This window comes from Pongo abelii, chromosome 5 (genome assembly GCF_028885655.2).
Source record: "Pongo abelii isolate AG06213 chromosome 5, NHGRI_mPonAbe1-v2.0_pri, whole genome shotgun sequence".
In the NCBI taxonomy this organism is placed as follows: Eukaryota; Metazoa; Chordata; class Mammalia; order Primates; family Hominidae; genus Pongo; species Pongo abelii.
This window is the reverse complement of record NC_071990.2, coordinates 161,845,656-161,862,837: the sequence shown is the minus strand read 5'-3', so window position 1 is coordinate 161,862,837 and position 17,182 is coordinate 161,845,656. Positions and strand designations below refer to the sequence as shown.

Below are 17,182 nucleotides of genomic sequence, written 5' to 3'. Positions count from 1 at the left end.
GTATAACTCTTTTTGACTGTGGTTCTTTTCCTGCCTGCCGTGTGCTCTGCCATTAGAATACACATGGACACGTCCTTATCTGGCTTTCCCAGGGTTTGTGTCTCCAACAGCCCAACTCTCTCTCTGTACGGGTGTACAGCCTCACCCGTGGTCTGCTGTACAGGATTTCACTCAAGTTGCACGGCTCAGGGAAAGATGTGGAATTATTACCTGGGGCCTCGGCTTATTCCCTTCTCAGCCATTGTTTGTCTGGTTTTTATTATAATCTTTGCAAGTTGGTGTCTCTGTAAGATGTACCTGCCGCCTTCCTGAAACACCCTGTTGCCATCATACCCCAGGACTGTGTATAGAGCCAGCGAGCTCCTGGAGGTGGAGTGCATCCCACCTTCCAACACCTCATCCACAGAAAACTGACTCTGCCCCCAGGCTACCCTGAGGATCCGTTTCTAGAGCCACCTGCAAAGCTTGTAAACCTGCCATGCCTCCTCTGCTCCCAAACCGTGAGTACCCTGACACATTTGTGCACCTTGAGAAGATAGGCTGGGCCCTGGGAGAAGCTGGGGCTGCATAAAGGTAAGGACGGGATGGAGGATGGGAATCTCCTAGGCCCACTCGCTGCTTCTGCTGGGATTTCACCAGGGCTGGGGCAGCTCTTTCCAGCACAATTATAAAGCAACCTACTGCTTCATCACAAGAACCGCACAGGGTCCTGGTGAAACCACAGATTCCCTGCGGATTCTGCCTCAGTGGGTCCCGAATAGGAATCCAGGTGATCCTGAGGATCAGCCAAGTTTGGGAAACACTAATGTAACTACCTCTGTCTCCGTTGGCCTGAGACCACTTTCCCTTGCTCGGCATTCATGGCTGGTGGAAGACACCTGGCCTGGTGTGGGGGCTGTGGCTGAAACCAAGACTGATAGAGGAGATCCTCTTGTTGGGAGAGTCAAAAGCCAGGAAAATGCCCACATTCCTCCCCCAGTGGACCTCATGATCTTAGCACCTAGCCTTGGGGTGGGAGTTAAACTTGGTGTTCAAACAAATTAGCTCATCTTCCCTCCTAAAGCAAGTTCCAATGTCCAAGGCAATGCTAGGTTAAAAATTAGTTCTGCAGAAATGAATAACTAAGATTGATTCCCCAACAATAATTTTCAGTTTTGGAGGAGGAGCTGGGGTCAGGGAAGTTGGGGTTAAAGTGGGAGGCAATCCTTACCCAGGAGCCAGTTTCTATCACCCTCCCACCTACCCCCAGGCTTCCAATCACCTTGGAAAATCTTCACATGAATCCTACCCCCCTCCCAACTCACCATGGCCCCAAAAGAACATGGAGTGCTTAGTGTGGGGTTGCCAGGTACAACACAAACCATATCCCCTTCACCATCTCTGCCCGTCAGAGTTTCAGGATTCCCACAATCCTCCCCAGGGCTCTATATCTTGGGGTTATTGGAAGCCACCTCCACAGCTACCATGGACAGGCAAGCTGTTCTAAAGCACTCTCGGGCCCCTCTCATCTGTCCCAGCCTCCCCACTTCTGCTGCACCCCAAGGTCCCCTCTTACCAGGCCCCTCCACCTGCCCACATGGTTGCCTCTCCAAGGCTCCCAGCTCAGCGTTCAGAAGCTCCATTTTCCTATATCCCCCAAGCCAGAGCCCTCCGCCAAGCTGGGCCTCCTTCTCCCCAGCCCTGACAATGCTGGCATCTCTTACATCTTGTCTTCCCTTCATTCCCATGACAACCATGTTGGCCAACACTTCTTACCCGGGCTCGCTCTTGGCCTCCTCATGCATCTCTCTACCCCTCCTGAAGCTTCCAATCCCACCACCGCCCCTTCCCATCCATTCACGAGTCCAGCTAGGGTCACCTTGCTTGCCTGCCTAAATAAGACTCAAACTTCTTTGTTGGGCACTAAGGTAGCGTTGCCAGGGTTCACAAATAAAAATACAGAATGCCCAGGTCAATTTGAATTTCAGATAAACAACTTTTTTTTTTAGGATAAGTATGTTTCTGCAATATTTGCATTCCCAGTCTCAGTTATCACTATCAAATATTATGCAGTATCTGGGACATAAGTATCCTATCCAGTTGGATTATCTGAAGTTCAAATGTTCTAATTTAACTGGGCGTCCTGTATTGTACCTGGCAACCCCACACTAAGCACTCCATGTTCTGGCCCCAAGATTAGACACCAGTGTTCTCCCCACAACTCCTCATATCACACGACCCTCATATCAGCGCTCCTTGCACCCTGAATGCAGCAAACACTCCCTGGGCCCTGAGCCTGGGCTCAAGCTCTCCCCTTGGTCTGGGGATCTACTTCCCCTCCCCTCTACTCCACCTGTCCCCTCTCCTTGCTGGTCAAAATACCACGTGATGCTCAGCTCAAAGCCACCTCCTCCCAGAAGACTTCCATGATCAGCTCAGAGCTCAGCAGGTGAGATCTCTACCTTCTTAGAGCCCACCAGTCCCTTTCTGCCCTGTTCATGGCATTCACCACAGGCGGCCTTGGGCTATCATTAAATGAACACTGGCCTCATTCTTGCCACCCTCTTCCCCTCTCAGTCCCCACAAGACTGCAGACTCCTTGAGGGACCTCACAATCTTCTTCTGTATCTCCCCTGCAGCATCACACCCAGTGCCAGAATAGAGGGAGTGTGCTGAACATACTGGGTGGATGTCTGACTGAAGGAATGATCACATCTGATCTCCTCAAAGCAGAGTATGTCTCAATCCCAGAGAGCAAACATGTCCCCATCCTGGTCTGCTTCTAGATTCCCGGTAGGAATGTCAGACGGTTGGAGATCCCTGGAAGGTGGGCTGCCTAACTTGTCATCCATTATTGAAGGATGCGGCACCTGCTCTGCTCCAGGCAAGCAGGTAGAGCAATGCTCAGGCTCAGAGGGGAGGGACCCTAAGCTTTCCTCCAGTAACAGCCCTAAATGTGTCACCGCTGATACCACTCAGGAAAGGGAAAAGAGGAAGAACAGAGACCCAAGAAGTCCTGAGAGCTTGGGCGAGGGTAGTAGGAGCAGACAAGAGGGCAGGACCAGAAGCAGGGAAGGCCCAGTTACCTCTTATTTCAGGGAAGCAGTGCCTGCGCCAAAACCACGCCACTGCTCGTTACTAACAGAGGGCCTCTGACAGGCTTTGGCCCACGGCTTCTCCAACCCACCAAGCATCCACACTTGTTACCGTGCAATACTTTCAAAAGGGCTCATGATGGGGAAAAAAATGTGGTGACACTTTTTACTAAAAGATTCTCAAAGCAAAATGCTCAAATCACCAAGTAAACTACTCAAGCAAGGACGTTTTGAGGCCATCGCCCTATCCCATGGGCCCCATCGGACTGCATAGTGTGACTCAGTTTGGATTTGCTCAGTGCTTTCACAGATCCCAGCTGAACCTCACACCCCTATGAGGCAGCCGTCATCATCCCTGGTTGACTGATGAGGAAATGAAGCTTAGAGAGGCAGTGACTTACCCAGTGATGCTCAGCTAATAAGGGGCACAGCTGGGATTCCACCAAATATTCTCGCTTCCAAGCCAGGGCAATTCCAAGCCACCTCAACACCACCATTGAGGTCAATTGTCATCACTCTTGAGCGGAAGGAGGGGGCCCACAGTACTATTGGTGGGGAAGCAGGACCCAGAGCAAGTTGCTAGTTCTGGGAGAAGCTAGTGGGGCAGGCAGAGAGGCTCCTGGTCTCCCAGCCGACTCCCATTCAAGCAACCCAGCAACCTGGCCCCCCACTTGTGCTGGCTGGTCTCTCCTGCCTCAGCTTCCTCCTCAAAGACCCAGAGTTTGTGGTGGATTAAACTAGAGAAAAGAATGCCCCGTGCCTAGGACACAGCCAGACACCCACGAACTGCACAATAAACATAGCCCCCTACCTCTTTCCTGATATGGAACTGACCCTCGTAAGATTTGCTTTATATTTCTCCCTGTCCCAGGAACTCCCATGTTACAGAGGCTCTTTTACCTCAGTGACAATGGAAGAGCCAGGCGTGTCATACACCCAGCCATCCTGGCAGGGACCCAGCGGCAGGTGGCTTCTGTTGGTGGCCAGGCTAGCCAGGGGGTCTACACAGCTGAGGGCGCTCTGGTTCCAGTCCACTTCATAGCGCCTGCACTGGGCAAGGAAGGCCTCGCCCGCGGGCCCCAGGCCTGGCACTGTGTAGTTCAGCTCCTCCGCAGGGCTCCAGCCGCAGCGCTGGCTCAGCTCAGCCACCCCAGGGCTCTGGCAGTGGTGGTCAGGTATGAAACCCAGGAAGACGATGCCCACACAGATGGGCGCAAAGGCAGCCGACAGCAGGCATAGGATGAGGAAGGCTTGCTTCTGGAACCAGCCAAACTCCCCAACCTGCTCCAGAATGTCATCCACGGTGGGCATGATGGCTCAGCACGCTCATGGCCGTGGCCAGACCTGCTCTGGGCTGCAGTGGCCAGGTGCAATGTCTCCCTTAGAGATCTTTGAAAAGGAGTGGTTTGAAATCAGTTTGCTGTCCAAGTGTGAAACATCTGGAAGGCAACCAAGTAGAAATAATCTTTTACCCCATGGTGCTGGTTTCAGGAAAAGGAAGAACACACGTGGCCGCCTGATCAAATTGTTTGCTTTGCCAGGGAGTGGGTCAGTGGGGTCTAAGCCCGAAGAGAATTGGAGTTCAGCCATAGAGCAAGAGGAGGGCAGGACAGCAGGCCATGCAAACCTCCTAGTAGCCCCCTCAGGGCTCTTCCAAAAAGAATATCTACTCGTTTTCTAGATGTGATGGTATGAGGCAAGTATTGGGTGAGAGCCAGGTACTGGATACTGTATTTGGCTAATTAGTTCTGTGATACCATTTAAGTTTTTTTTTTTTTAGTTTTTTTTTTTCCCCATAAGTTTTGGGGGAACAGGTATTATTTGGTTACATGAGCAGGTTCTTTAGTGGTGATTTGTGAGATTTTGGTGCATCCATCTCCCAAGCAGTATACACTGCACCCAATTTGGGTGTTTTGTTTTGTTTTGAGGTGGAGTCTTGCTCCAACTCTTCATTTGTGTGTGTGTATACATGTCTAGATGTATTTACTTGCATGTACACTTATTGTTATATGTTGTGTCTACCAAATTGGCTTATAAGTAAAAGAGTGTTCATAAATTAAGTAAATAAGTCTAAGCAATTTTCAAATTTACTTAAGTATGACTTTGCTAAATAGGCTGGCTTTTAAATTATCAGTAAAATGAAAATAGAAATGTCTTCAAAATATAGACATGGTCTAAATTATGCAAGTCAGAAACTAGGTTGACTAAATTCTTTAAGGTCATAAACTGCTTTGGCTTTTGAAAATTGTTCAACTTTCCTGCTTTACAGTTTGGTAAGGCCTGCCCTAGCTATGCTGGAAATAGTCAGACCTCATCTGCACCTAAGTACATAACTAAAATAACTTACTGGGTATTTCACCAAAATTAACAATTACTAAGAGCTACCATTATAACATGTAGTGATGACTACTGAAAATAGATCTACACGTGAGGTGAGTAAGGAGAGTAAAATGTATTATTAGTAAAATAATATAAGAAGGCATGGGAATGTACATTTTTGCCTAGTTCAGAGGGTTAAATGATTGTTTTAAATTACATAAGATAAAGCTTAAGGTTCAAACAAGTTATGGAAGGTTTGTAAAAAATTAATCTTGTAAAAGGAATCCTGTGTGTACACATATTGACTACACTAAAAAGGATATTATTTGGTTTTCCATAAGTTGAACACTGGAATACAAGCACAACAAGGTTTTCTTGAAGCACTTACATGCTGTTTAACAAAAAAATTTGTAAAAGGTTATAAAAGATTTATAACAATCTCAGTTCATGGTCAAACTGATTAAGATTGGATGGATTTCTCTGTAAGGTTTTATTTTTTTTAATTGGGGTTGACATTAATACACTAATGTAAGGGTGAAATTTGGCTTTCACTTGAACAAGATTTTCAAACAATAAAAGATTTTGTTTTCTTTGTGAATAAACTACTGACAAAAGAAGGGAAGGACATGAGATCAACAGGACTCCAGGGTCAATAGGGCTCCATAGCTGAGGGGAAGGGAGCCCAGCAGCCTGACATGCTGGCAAAAGGGTAAAAGTTCTTACCAGTCAGACTTTTGGTTTCTCTCTCTGTGCAAACTGGTTGCAGGAATGATAAAAAAAAAAAAAATCACCATATTCTCTGCCTTTCCATGAGTTCAACTGGCCATTTGGCATGGCTAAAGTTGGATAATAAGAGACTTAAAAGGACTTCTTTAAAAAGGAGTGCTATGGTTAAACTGTTTATGGTTAGATTGTTTGGAAAATTAGGTCTTCCCTCTTAGTGACTGAAGATTTTTGCTTTGAGTCATTTAAATGAATGACTTATAGTAACCAAAAATTCTGTTAAGTGTTTTGAGCCTTCACAACTTCAAAATTGTCTTTCCTAACCCCTGAGTTTTGGATGCTACAGAAGACCCCTGGAGCATCAAAAGGGAGAGGTAAACAGGGTTATTTGACAAGTTTAGTTACATAGGATTATCAAAATAAGGTGTTTGATCTTCAGGTTATATTTTAGTGAAAAATGTTAATGTGCGTTTCAAAACTGTATGGGATTTCTAGATTTCTGATGCCTGAGTTTGTGTTATCAATCATAGCTAGGGTTATTGTGTTAGGTTATTGTAAATCAGAGGTGACCAGATTTCTTCAATTGTGTTTTTGACTATGAATACCCTAGGACATTTTGACATTCACAGACAATTGTTGTCATGTTTTGATCCTCTTCAAGGGATGGATTGCAGTCTTCAAATGCAGATTTCTGATAATTTTGGAGATTGTGAATAGCAGTTGACTGGGTGAGCTGAACTAATAGAAGACTGAAGCAATCTTGTTTTGACTTTTTGCTTGGAATATTGTTGATCCTTTATCTTGTTTTTCAGAATCAAGGAAGCTTTTCTTTTGAGCTATTTGTAGCTTTTGACAATTGTGAAGGTGAACCAACTAGTGATATCTGACTACAGCTCAGAAGAAACAAGGGATGGGCCGTTGAACTCCAAATGGTCATGAAAATGGAGCCTCAGATGATGGCTGCCTTGTACTGGGTATTCTTAGATAGGTCTCTGAGAGAGACTTGACTGTTGTTTTCCCAAAACAATACCCCTTGTCAGCATGAAGCAGTTAAGAGTGGTCATTGTCCCTACTCTAACAGCAGTTAGGTGTACCTCTTCAGAGGGGGAAATGACGGCAGCAGCAGGGAGGCGTGGCTGGGGCTGAACACTCCACGGAGCTGATGGAAGCCCCACCCTCCTGGGGCTGTGGATCAAAGCCTCCTTGTGCTCTTGGAGGGGGCCAGCAGCAGGCAAGATATGCCTGCCTGGGTGCAGCTGCAACCACCTGACCTGTGGCTGCAGACCTGGGCCTCTCACTCCACAGAGCAGGCAGGAGCCAGGGACAAGCAGGAACCCCACCCCTTCTGAGTTGGCAGGGTGGGAGTTCCGTGGATGCAGCTGTGGCCTCCCTCCCAGGCACAAGAACTGGGCGTCTCTGCAGCCTGCACCCTCAGGGGCCTGGGAAGGCCTCCCCGCTAGTCCCCATCCCAGGCTCAGAAGGGTCTGCTCCCACTGCCTGGCCCCTCTCCTGTCCCAGCACCTGCTCCGATCTCAGAGCAGGGTTGGGGTTGAGACCTGGGGCCATGAATGGCAGCAGGAGGCAGACAGAGTCCTGGGAGTAAGGAGGTGTGTCCCCAGTAAGGCCCGCCTTCAGGCCAAGAAGGGCCTGAAGGCTGGAGCCTGGGCTGCCAGTCCCGGAAACCAGAGTGAGGACTTGTGGTGCCTCTTCCTACCCCATCCACGGCCACCCACAGAACAACTGGCATGCACTGCCTCCTTTCTGAGGCCCATAAAAGCCCTGGACTCAGCCAGAGCAGGGCAGAGGATAGCTAGAGGATGAAGAGGGCAGAGAGATGATGGGACAACCAGCTGCAGAAAGGAGTACCCTCTCTGCCGATAGCTGGAGATGATGGGACAACCCACAGAGAGGAGCCACATTCTCTGCTGATAGCTGCAGCGACAACCTGCTGGCAGAGAGGAACCACCCTCTCCAGGGCTTCCTCTCTGCTAAGAGCTGCAGACATCAGGATGACCAGTTGCAGAGATGAGCTACGTCTCCAGGGCCTCCTCTCTACTGAGAACTGAACACTCAACAGATGACCTGCCTAGAAGAGGAGCTACCCAATGCAGGTGTCCTCTGAGCTGTTGTAACACTCAATAGAGCTCATCTTTGTCTTGCTCACCCTTCACTTGTCTATGTCCGTCATTCTTCCTGGATGCAGGACAAGAGCTCATGCAAAGGCACCGTGACCACAGAGGTTTCCAGCCAGAAAACTGACACCTCAAAGGTCCTGTAACAAAGAGACAGTCACCAAAGCTAGGACAGCAGCAGGCATGGGGCACCACAGGACCCCAAAACCAGCCCCACCACCCAAAAAGTGCCTTACAAGGTGGAGGGAAGAGCAGGAGACAAGAAAGAAGACCAGAGGGTGTAGCAGACTGGCTGTCCAGTGGCCCACAGATCCTCACCTCTCAGCTGAGTGTGCAGAACCTGTGACTTGCCTGTAACCAATGGAAATGGCAAGTGTCACGGATGACACCTCCGTGATCATGCTCCTTAAGATTGTAATGTCCACATGGCTGGGAGTCTCTCTCCCCTGCTGGCTGTGATGGAGCCCTGGCCCGGTGGTGGAGGCCCACATGACAAGGAGCTGTGGGTGCCTTCAGCTGGCAACCAGCAGGAAACCAAGACCCTTGGTCCTGAAGTGGGACAGAATGAATCCTGCCAATATCCACTTGAGCTCCAAATCAAATCTTTCTCCAGATGAGCCTTGCAACGAGGCCACCACTGCAGCTAACACCTTGAATGTAACGTCCAGCTGCCCTGCAGCTACCCTCCTGACCACAGAGCCCAGGAGACATGGAGTGTGCATGCTTTACGCAGCTCAGTTTGTGGTGACATGGTGTCATGGCAACAGACAAGAAAGCTTCAGGCTCCTGGGAATCCCAGAGCAGCTGCAGGGCTCCTCCCTGCCCCACACTGAGCAGCCCAGCACTCTCCAGCAGGCCCACTGCCTGCACCTTGTCAATGACCCAGATGGCTGTGCTTTCTAGAACCTACCCGAGCTCCTACAGGTGCCACTCACTGCCTCCCCTCCCCTCGGCAGGCTCCTCGCTGATGGTGCAATAGCCCAAGTTCCTAGGGAACGTGGGCCAGGGAGTTACCTCTGCACAGGGGTAATGCCCCAGTAGGCTCTGGCTCAGAGCTGCTGATGGAAGGCATCAAAGTGGCGCAAGGTGGAAAACATCCCATCCCTCCCCCAGTTTCAGACCTAGGAGTGCATGCGGCATTGGGGGTGAGCCCCTCCACATGCACATAGAAGTACAGATAAACAGAGGCCCATGGTGTCAGGCATACTCTGGATTTCTGAGACTCTCAGCTGAGCCTCAAGCCCAGTAGATCCACTGGCTGATTTGGTCAAAAGCATGCCCCACCTTAGGGGCTGCAGCTCCATAATTCCCACTCCTGGGGGGTTTTCTTCTTTAGAAATGCTCAGCTGCTGCCAAGGGAGGGCTCAAGGGGGCTGCCACCCAGAAGGCTGAGCATTCCCTGGGCAGGAGGGAGGTGGGCCAGAGGCAGACTCTCCCCAGCCCAGAGGAAGGTGGTGGCGCACACTCAGTGCCGGCCCTATTGTGCCCACAACCCTGACACGAGTGTCCTGCATGTGGGTGGGAAGCAGCCAGGGTGCAAGGGGCCCACTTTCAGCACACTTTGAGGAGAAACCAGGCCCCTCTGTGGTACCACCTCCCCAGTGGCCTGGCCAGGCCAAGCCTGGTGCCATGAAACTGTTCACCTGTTTCATGGAGAAAGCAGCTGCCCCCAACTCTGGGTGCTCAATGGACTCAGGCCTCCTTTCTTTGGCTTGGACCAGGGAGCAAGGGGGCCCATACCCACCCCTGCATCCTTCCTTTTCCACTGTCTCCCAGCCCCATGGTTTAGGTCCATGAGGGGATGACCAGACATCCCAGGCAATCAAAATTGCAAAGGGGAGATGGGACTGAGGGCCATGGCCAACTAAGAACAAGCCGTTGCCACCATCCTGAGCATCTAGGATGGCAGGCCAAGCTCCTTCTGAGCCCCCTCTCCTGATCTGATGGAACTGCTCATCCCCCATGTACTGCAGATGAGAAATGAGAAACGAAGGCCTAAGGGGGCAAGTCATCTGCCCAGAATCACATGCCTGGCTCTATGTCAAGTCTCAATAAATCAACTCACTCAAAGCCCTGTCACCAGGGACTGATTTTCCAAAACTCCCTGTGCTGAAACCCTATTCACCTAATGTCCAACTAGACACAAACTCCAGGTGGGCATCTCATCTGTCCCAGGTCTCAGTGCCCCCTAAGGCCAGGGAGGAGAAGGGGATCGAGCCAGCTGCCAGAGCCGAAGCAGAGGCAGGTCTCACCTGGAAACAGAGAGAAGGCAAGAGCCGGGTCTAGGCCCAGATTTGTACATGAATCCAGGTACCTTCCAGTGAAGTGGCTGTCAGCACACAGGGCAGACCAGTCCTGGCCCCAAGGGCTGTGACGGAGGTCTGGGGAAGCACGTATGTGTGAGAAAATCAGCCATGAATGAGCAAGTCAGTCACTGGGCACTGGGCCTGCTGCCCACCCGATGGTCCCAGGTACAGAGGGGGCAGCCGCCTGGAGTGGAAACTCCTGCTCCTGCCACTCCCCTCCCCATGGGGCTGTGCTCAGGGCCCCGCAGTGTGTCCTAGGCTTCTGTCCTCCTCAACAGGCCCCCAGGGTTGGCTGTTTCCCGCTTTGTGCCTGTCAGGAGGGGAACACTGTGCTCCTAGAAACCTGGAACAGATTCTCCCTCACAATCTCAGAAGGAATCAACCCTGCCAACACCTTGATGTTGGACTCCCAGCCTCCAGAACTGGAAGACATACATTTCTGTTGTTGAAGCCCCTAGTCTGTGGTACTTTATTATGGCAGCCCTCCCAGACAAATCCAGAGATGAGGCCCAGGACCTGCGGGCAGAGCTAACACAGGGAGGCTGACTTGCGGCCATGAGGAGCCCCAGACCAGGCCTGTCATCCGGGCTGCCCCCACCACGTCCACTCACCACCCACATGCCGTTGCAGCCCATGATGCTAACTGTTCCTGGGAACTACTGAAAATGTGATGCAGAAAATCCACTCGTTTTCCTAACTGTTCAAAAACATGGTCCTGAATGTCTATTTTAGCCCAGGTACCATTGAGAGATGACAGCGTGCTGGCAGCCCTCACAGCCCTCGCTTGCTCTCGGCGCCTCCTCTGCCTGGGCTCCCACTTTGGCGGCACTTGAGGAGCCCTTCAGCCCACCGCTGCACTGTGGGAGCCCGTTTCTGGGCTGGCCAAGGCCAGAGCCAGCTCCCTCAGCTTGCAGGGAGGTGTGGAGGGAGAGGCGCGAGTGGGAACTGCTTAGCACCCGGGCCAGCGGCTGCGGAGGGTGTACTGGGTCCCCCAGCAGTGCCAGCCCACCGGTGCTGTGCTCGATTTCTCACTGGGCCTTAGCTGCCTTCCCGCGGGGTAGGGCTCGGGACCTGCAACCCACCATGCCTGAGCCTCCCACCCCCTCCGTGGGCTCCTGTGCGGCCTGAGCCTCCCGGACGAGCACCACCCCCTGCTCCACGGTGCCCAGGCCCATCCACCACCCAAGGGCTGAGGAGTGTGGGCGCATGGTGTGGGACTGGCAGGCAGCTCCACCTGCAGCCCCGGTGCAGGATCCACTGGGTGAAGCCAGCTGGGCTCCTGAGTCTGGTGGGGATGTGGAGAACCTTTATGTCTAGCTCAGGGACTGTAAATACACCAATCGACACTCTGTCTAGCTCAGGGTTTGTGAATGCACCAATCCACACTCTGTATCTAGCTACTCTGGTGGGGCCTTGGAGAACCTTTGTGTCTACACTCTGTATCTAGCTAATCTGGGGGGGACGTGGAGAACCTTTGTGTCTAGCTCAGGGATTGTAAACGCACCAATCAGTGCCCTGTCAAAACAGACCACTCGGCTCTACCAATGAGCAGGATGCGGGTGGGGCCAGAGAAGAGAATAAAAGCAGGCTGCCTGAGCCAGCAGTGGCAACCGGCTCGGGTCCCCTTCCACACTGTGGAAGCTTTGTTCTTTCGCTCTTTGCAATAAATCTTGCTACTGCTCACTCTTTGGGTCCACACTGCTTTTATGAGCTGTAACGCTCACCGCGAAGGTCTGCAGCTTCATTCCTGAGCCAGCGAGACCACGAATCCACCAGAAGGAAGAAACTTGGAACACATCCGAACATCAGAAGGAACAAACTCCAGACGCGCCACCTTAAGAGCTATAACACTCACCGCGAGGGTCCGCAGCTTCATTCTTGAAGTCAATGAGATCAAGAACCCACCAATTCCGGACACACCATGGCATAGACACTTGTGATGGGAAGAGAAATGCTCATGCCTTCCTACACAGAACTTTGTAGAGGAGGAAAAAATCCTATTCTTTGTACTCTTCTAAGGTTTCTGCTGGGGCCCCTATAAAAAAAAAATTAAAAGATTAATAAGAGAAAAACAAGTTTCTAGCATGTGCATCTCATATAGACATGAGAGAAATTCAGGAAACAGCAACTGAAAGATAGGCTTCACGCTCTGGCATACGTAGCATCTTCACTAAGAACAATTCATTTGTAGAGAAATGCTGGGACACAGGAAAGTGACTTCAAGCTTCCAGAGGCGGCGCTGCAGGAAGGCGTCTGCACCAAGTGGAAAGGTTGGGGTAGGGAAGGTGAGTTAGTGAGGCTGGTTACGTGAACACCTCTGCCGCCATCTCCAAGCTGAGTGGTGTCTGGAGCTGTCTTTGTGATTAACTCTTGTTCAGAGAGGGAAGGAGAGACACTTTTGAAAAATGTATGTCCTGCTTTTAGGCAAATACATTTGCTGCTTTTTAACTACTTCCAGTGCCAAATAATCCTTAGGCTACAGTGGCATGTTACTGCTTTTTAACTGCCTCCAGTGCCAAATAATCCTTAGGCTAAAGTAGCATGTTGCAGGTCAGCATGTTCTGGCTTCCTTCAGCTCCGATGGGAGGAATCATGACGTGGGGTTCTGTGTACTCTCCCAGAGGCACAGGGCCTTGGGGAGTGCCCAGCATGTATGTGCACACGTCGTGTGACTGGCAGTGGGAAGGTTGCTGAGTGTGTCTGGGCTAGTTTGCTTAGGCTGCCATAAAGTACCATGGACTGTGTAGTTTAAACAATTTGTGTTCTCATGCTTCTGGAGGCTGGGAGTTTGAGATCCACATGTGGGCAGGTTTGCTTTCTTCTGCGGCCTCTCTCCTTGGCTTCCAGTTGGCCATGCCTCTGTGTGAGTCTGTGTCCTAATCTGCTCATCTTATAAAGACACATATATTAAATTACATCCCATTCATATGATCTCATTTTAACTTAATTATCTCTTTAAAGAGATAATTATATCTCCAAATAAGGTCACATTGTGAAGTACTGGGGTTAGGAGTTCAACATGTGAATTTTGGGGAATATAGTTCAACCCATAGCAATCTACCTCAGCACCCAAAGGTGGGAGGATAGTGTAGGAACAGGTCAGAAGTGTCAGTTCAATGGCTCCAGTATTTCAGCAGCATCAATGCTAAGGTTAACTTAGAGAATTTGACCCGAAGGAGAGAGAACTCTGTTGGCGGTGTTAAAATACAGATCATAAGATGACAGAACAGACTCTTTGTGGAAATAAGATGCCAAATTATAAACATGACCTATGGCCATGCCAGGCAAGGGTTAAGTCAGGCACTCCTACACTTAAAAAATAAACTAGGTTCTAACTGCCACAAAGTTTTGTTTTGTTTTCTTTTTCTCTGGCAGCTAAATAAGCAGGGGCCTGGAGATCAGCAATACGGCAACAATTTCAGCTCACCACCTATGGCCAGATGCAGACTAACTGACCCCCTTCTCCACCAGCCGTAACTACAGCTTTGATTTAACAAGAGCCTGATTTCAGGGACTTTCTCCTGGTAAGAGACCACCAAGCATGGACTGGTTCTGTCCAGTTTGCCCAGGCATGCACTGAGGGCATTCATGTCCCTGCTTCACCTTTTGACATATAGGTCCTAATTGAAATGCATTTAAATGTTAAGTCTCCACCCCAAAGTGATCATGGGGCGTATGTAACAGCAATGTTTACAATGCATGTGCATGTCCCCGTCATGAATATTTATAGCTCCCCCCCATAACCTGTTGAATATGTATGCTTGGCCAACCCATTCAGCATAAATTCCTGTCTCATCCTTCCCCCTCTCCAAGTACCTGCCTTTGGTCTCTGTCGGATACACTTCCCAGCCTGCCAGGGTGGCGATTTTGCAGGCTGTGACCCTTTACAAGAAATAAAGCTTTCCTTTTCAAATTTATGAACCTCATGATTTTACACTGACAGGGGACAAAGCTGAGGGGAAGAAGTGGGGACTGCTTCTGGGGAGAATGGGGGCTGGAGTGGCATGTACTGATTTTCTCTTAGCCTTCGTAGTCTTTTGGTTTTCGCTTTTATCCACCTTTACTTAGGTGTAACGGACAGAAAAATTATGTAGAGTCGACCCTTGAATAACCTAGGGATCAGGAGCACGGACCCCACACACAATCAAAAACCCACATAGAACTTTAACTCCTCTAAAACTTAACAACTAGTATTGCCTACTGTTGACCAGAAGCCTTACCAACAAGAGTCAATTAACACATATTTTCAATGCTGTATGTATTATATACTGTATTCTTACAATAAAATCAGAAAAAGTTTTAAGAAAATCATGAGGAGAAAATATATTTATTATATATTAAGTGGAAGTGGATCATCATAAAGGTCTTCATCCCTGTCTTTACCCTGAGTAGGCTGAGGAGGAGGAGGAGGAGGAAATGGGGGGTTGGTCTTGCTGTGCCAAGGGTGCCAGAGGTGGAAGAGGTAGAAGGAGGGGCTGACACATCAGGTGTAACTTCTACAGAAAAAAAAAATCCACATATAAGTGGACCCACAGAGTTCAAACCTGTATTGTTCAAGGGTCAACTGTATACTTATGTTGCACAACATGATGTTTTGAGATGCTTATCATTACAAAATCATTGCCCCAGTCAAGCTAGTTAAACATATCACCTCAAATAATTTCCTTTTATTTGGAGAGGGGAAAGAACACAAGATCTACTCTCTCTGAAAATTTTAAATACACAAAGCAGTATCGTAGTCACCGTGCTACACAGTGGATCTCCAGAATTCATTCATGTTGCATAGCTGAGCCTCTGCACCCTTTCACCAACATCTGCTCACTTCCCACACCCTCTGGCCTTTGGTAACCACCATTCCACTCTCTGCTTCTGAGTCCAACCTTTTTAGATTCCACATATAAGTGAGATCATGCGGTATTTTTCTTTCTGCGTCTGGCTTATTTCACTTAGCATAATGTCCTCTCAGCTCATCCATGTTGTCACAAATGACAGGATTTCCTTCTTCTTCAAGACTTGGTATTCCATTGTGTGTGTGTATACATATACACATTTTCTTGATCCATCTTTATTTGTCAGTAGACACTGAGGCTTTTTCCCTATCTTGGCTATTGTGAATAATGCTGCAATGAACAGGGGCTGCAGAGGTCTCTTCAAGGTACTGATTTCATTTCTTTTGGATATACACCCAGATGTGGGATTGCTGGTAGCTGTTTTTAATTTTTTGAGGAACTTCCTGTTTTCCGTAATGGCCATACCAATTTACATTCTCACCAAAGGTGGCCAAGTGTTCGCTTTTCTCCACATCCTCACCCACACTTGTTGTCTTTTGTCTTTCTGACAGTAGCCATTCTGGCAGGTATGAGGCAATGTCTCACTGTGTTTATGATGTGCATTTCCCTGATGATCAGTGATGCTGAGCATTTTTTGATATACCTGTTTGGGCCTCACTGCTCATCAATGGTGTGGTCTCATATAGACCACCCACCCAGCGTGCTCCGTGGGAGCCTCTGGAAAACAACAGAACCTCGCCACAGAAGGGAATTTCCCAGTGGATGGTCACAGGCCACCAGCTCCCCCAGGGAACACGGGCAAATCTCTAGGAATTGCTGCCTACCTGGAGGCCTGCTGGCTATTTTCTATTGTGATTTCATGTGTGGTCAGCAACTCTCCTTTAAAGACTCTGAAAGGTCTCATACCAAGAAAAGCTGTTTCACTTCAATTCAGCATGTCCCAAACTTATTAGAGCTCAGGTCCTTTTCATTTTTTGCAAAACATCTGTTAACAACATACAGAACAAGTGTTCCACGGGGCACACTTCGAAAAATGTTTCTATATGACAATCCATACCTATGCCAACAGGATTTTCTAGTTCGAGTATGATTTTGCAGTTAGACCCAAGGGCCCTCCCCCTAATTGTTCCTGAAGAGCTGAGTCCTAAAGCCGCTGGGCGGGGCAGGGCGAAGCAGGCACCCTCCCAGAGGTGGGGCGGCTGAGAAGAGTGACCTCATGTGTCAAGGTCATGGAGGTTACAGAAAGGAGAAACTTTCCAGACAGAAGTAAACCAAATGGCACAATGATCACATGCAACACGTGACCATTGCAGGCTCCTCCACTGAAAAGGGCATCACTGTGACAGCTGTCAACACTGAAACAGCATTGAGGCTTGGCTGGCGGTACCGTCCCCACACATTGTGGTTCTGATGGTGGCATCTTAGTCCTGTGAAGGTCCTCATTTGTAGAAATGCCTGGTGATGGGAGGGAACTTGGTCTCAAATGATTCAGGGAAAAAAGAGTTCTTTGTCCTGTAAGTTCGAATGTCTACATGTTGTCTCAAAATGTTTTAAAAGAAAGAAAAATAAAACCCTGAAGCCAAGGGTGAGGTCACAAGTCCTTTCTTGAACCTGACTTCCTGCTTCCTTCCAGGGCTCTGTGCTCCACCCTGTCTCTAGCAACCCGCCATCACTTCTTGGTTGTCACCGAGGCCAGCATCCCAAGGCTGCTTTCTCCAGGATGGGGCTGAGTGGCGCCGGATGACCTCACCTGGGCTGTGAGCCCCTCATTTTATTTTCACTCTCCCAGGTGTGACAACCAATAACCCCATTCACTAGATTGTGTTTCCCTCAAACAC

General features: G+C 49.3%; 1 protein-coding gene across 2 annotated transcripts in view; it reads right to left on the bottom strand.

Annotated features, from left to right (window-relative positions):
• SLC22A1 (solute carrier family 22 member 1) overlaps window positions 1-13,018 on the bottom strand; it is a 43,474-nt gene extending 30,456 nt beyond the window's left edge. For both annotated transcript variants that reach the window (XM_002817545.5, XM_002817546.5), the window contains exon 1: window positions 3,975-13,018. In XM_002817545.5, coding sequence (XP_002817591.2) covers window positions 3,975-4,385 — 411 coding nt within the window. In that variant the 5' untranslated portion in view covers window positions 4,386-13,018. The remainder of the gene's footprint in view (window positions 1-3,974) is intronic.
• Window positions 13,019-17,182: the final 4,164 nt, after the last annotated feature.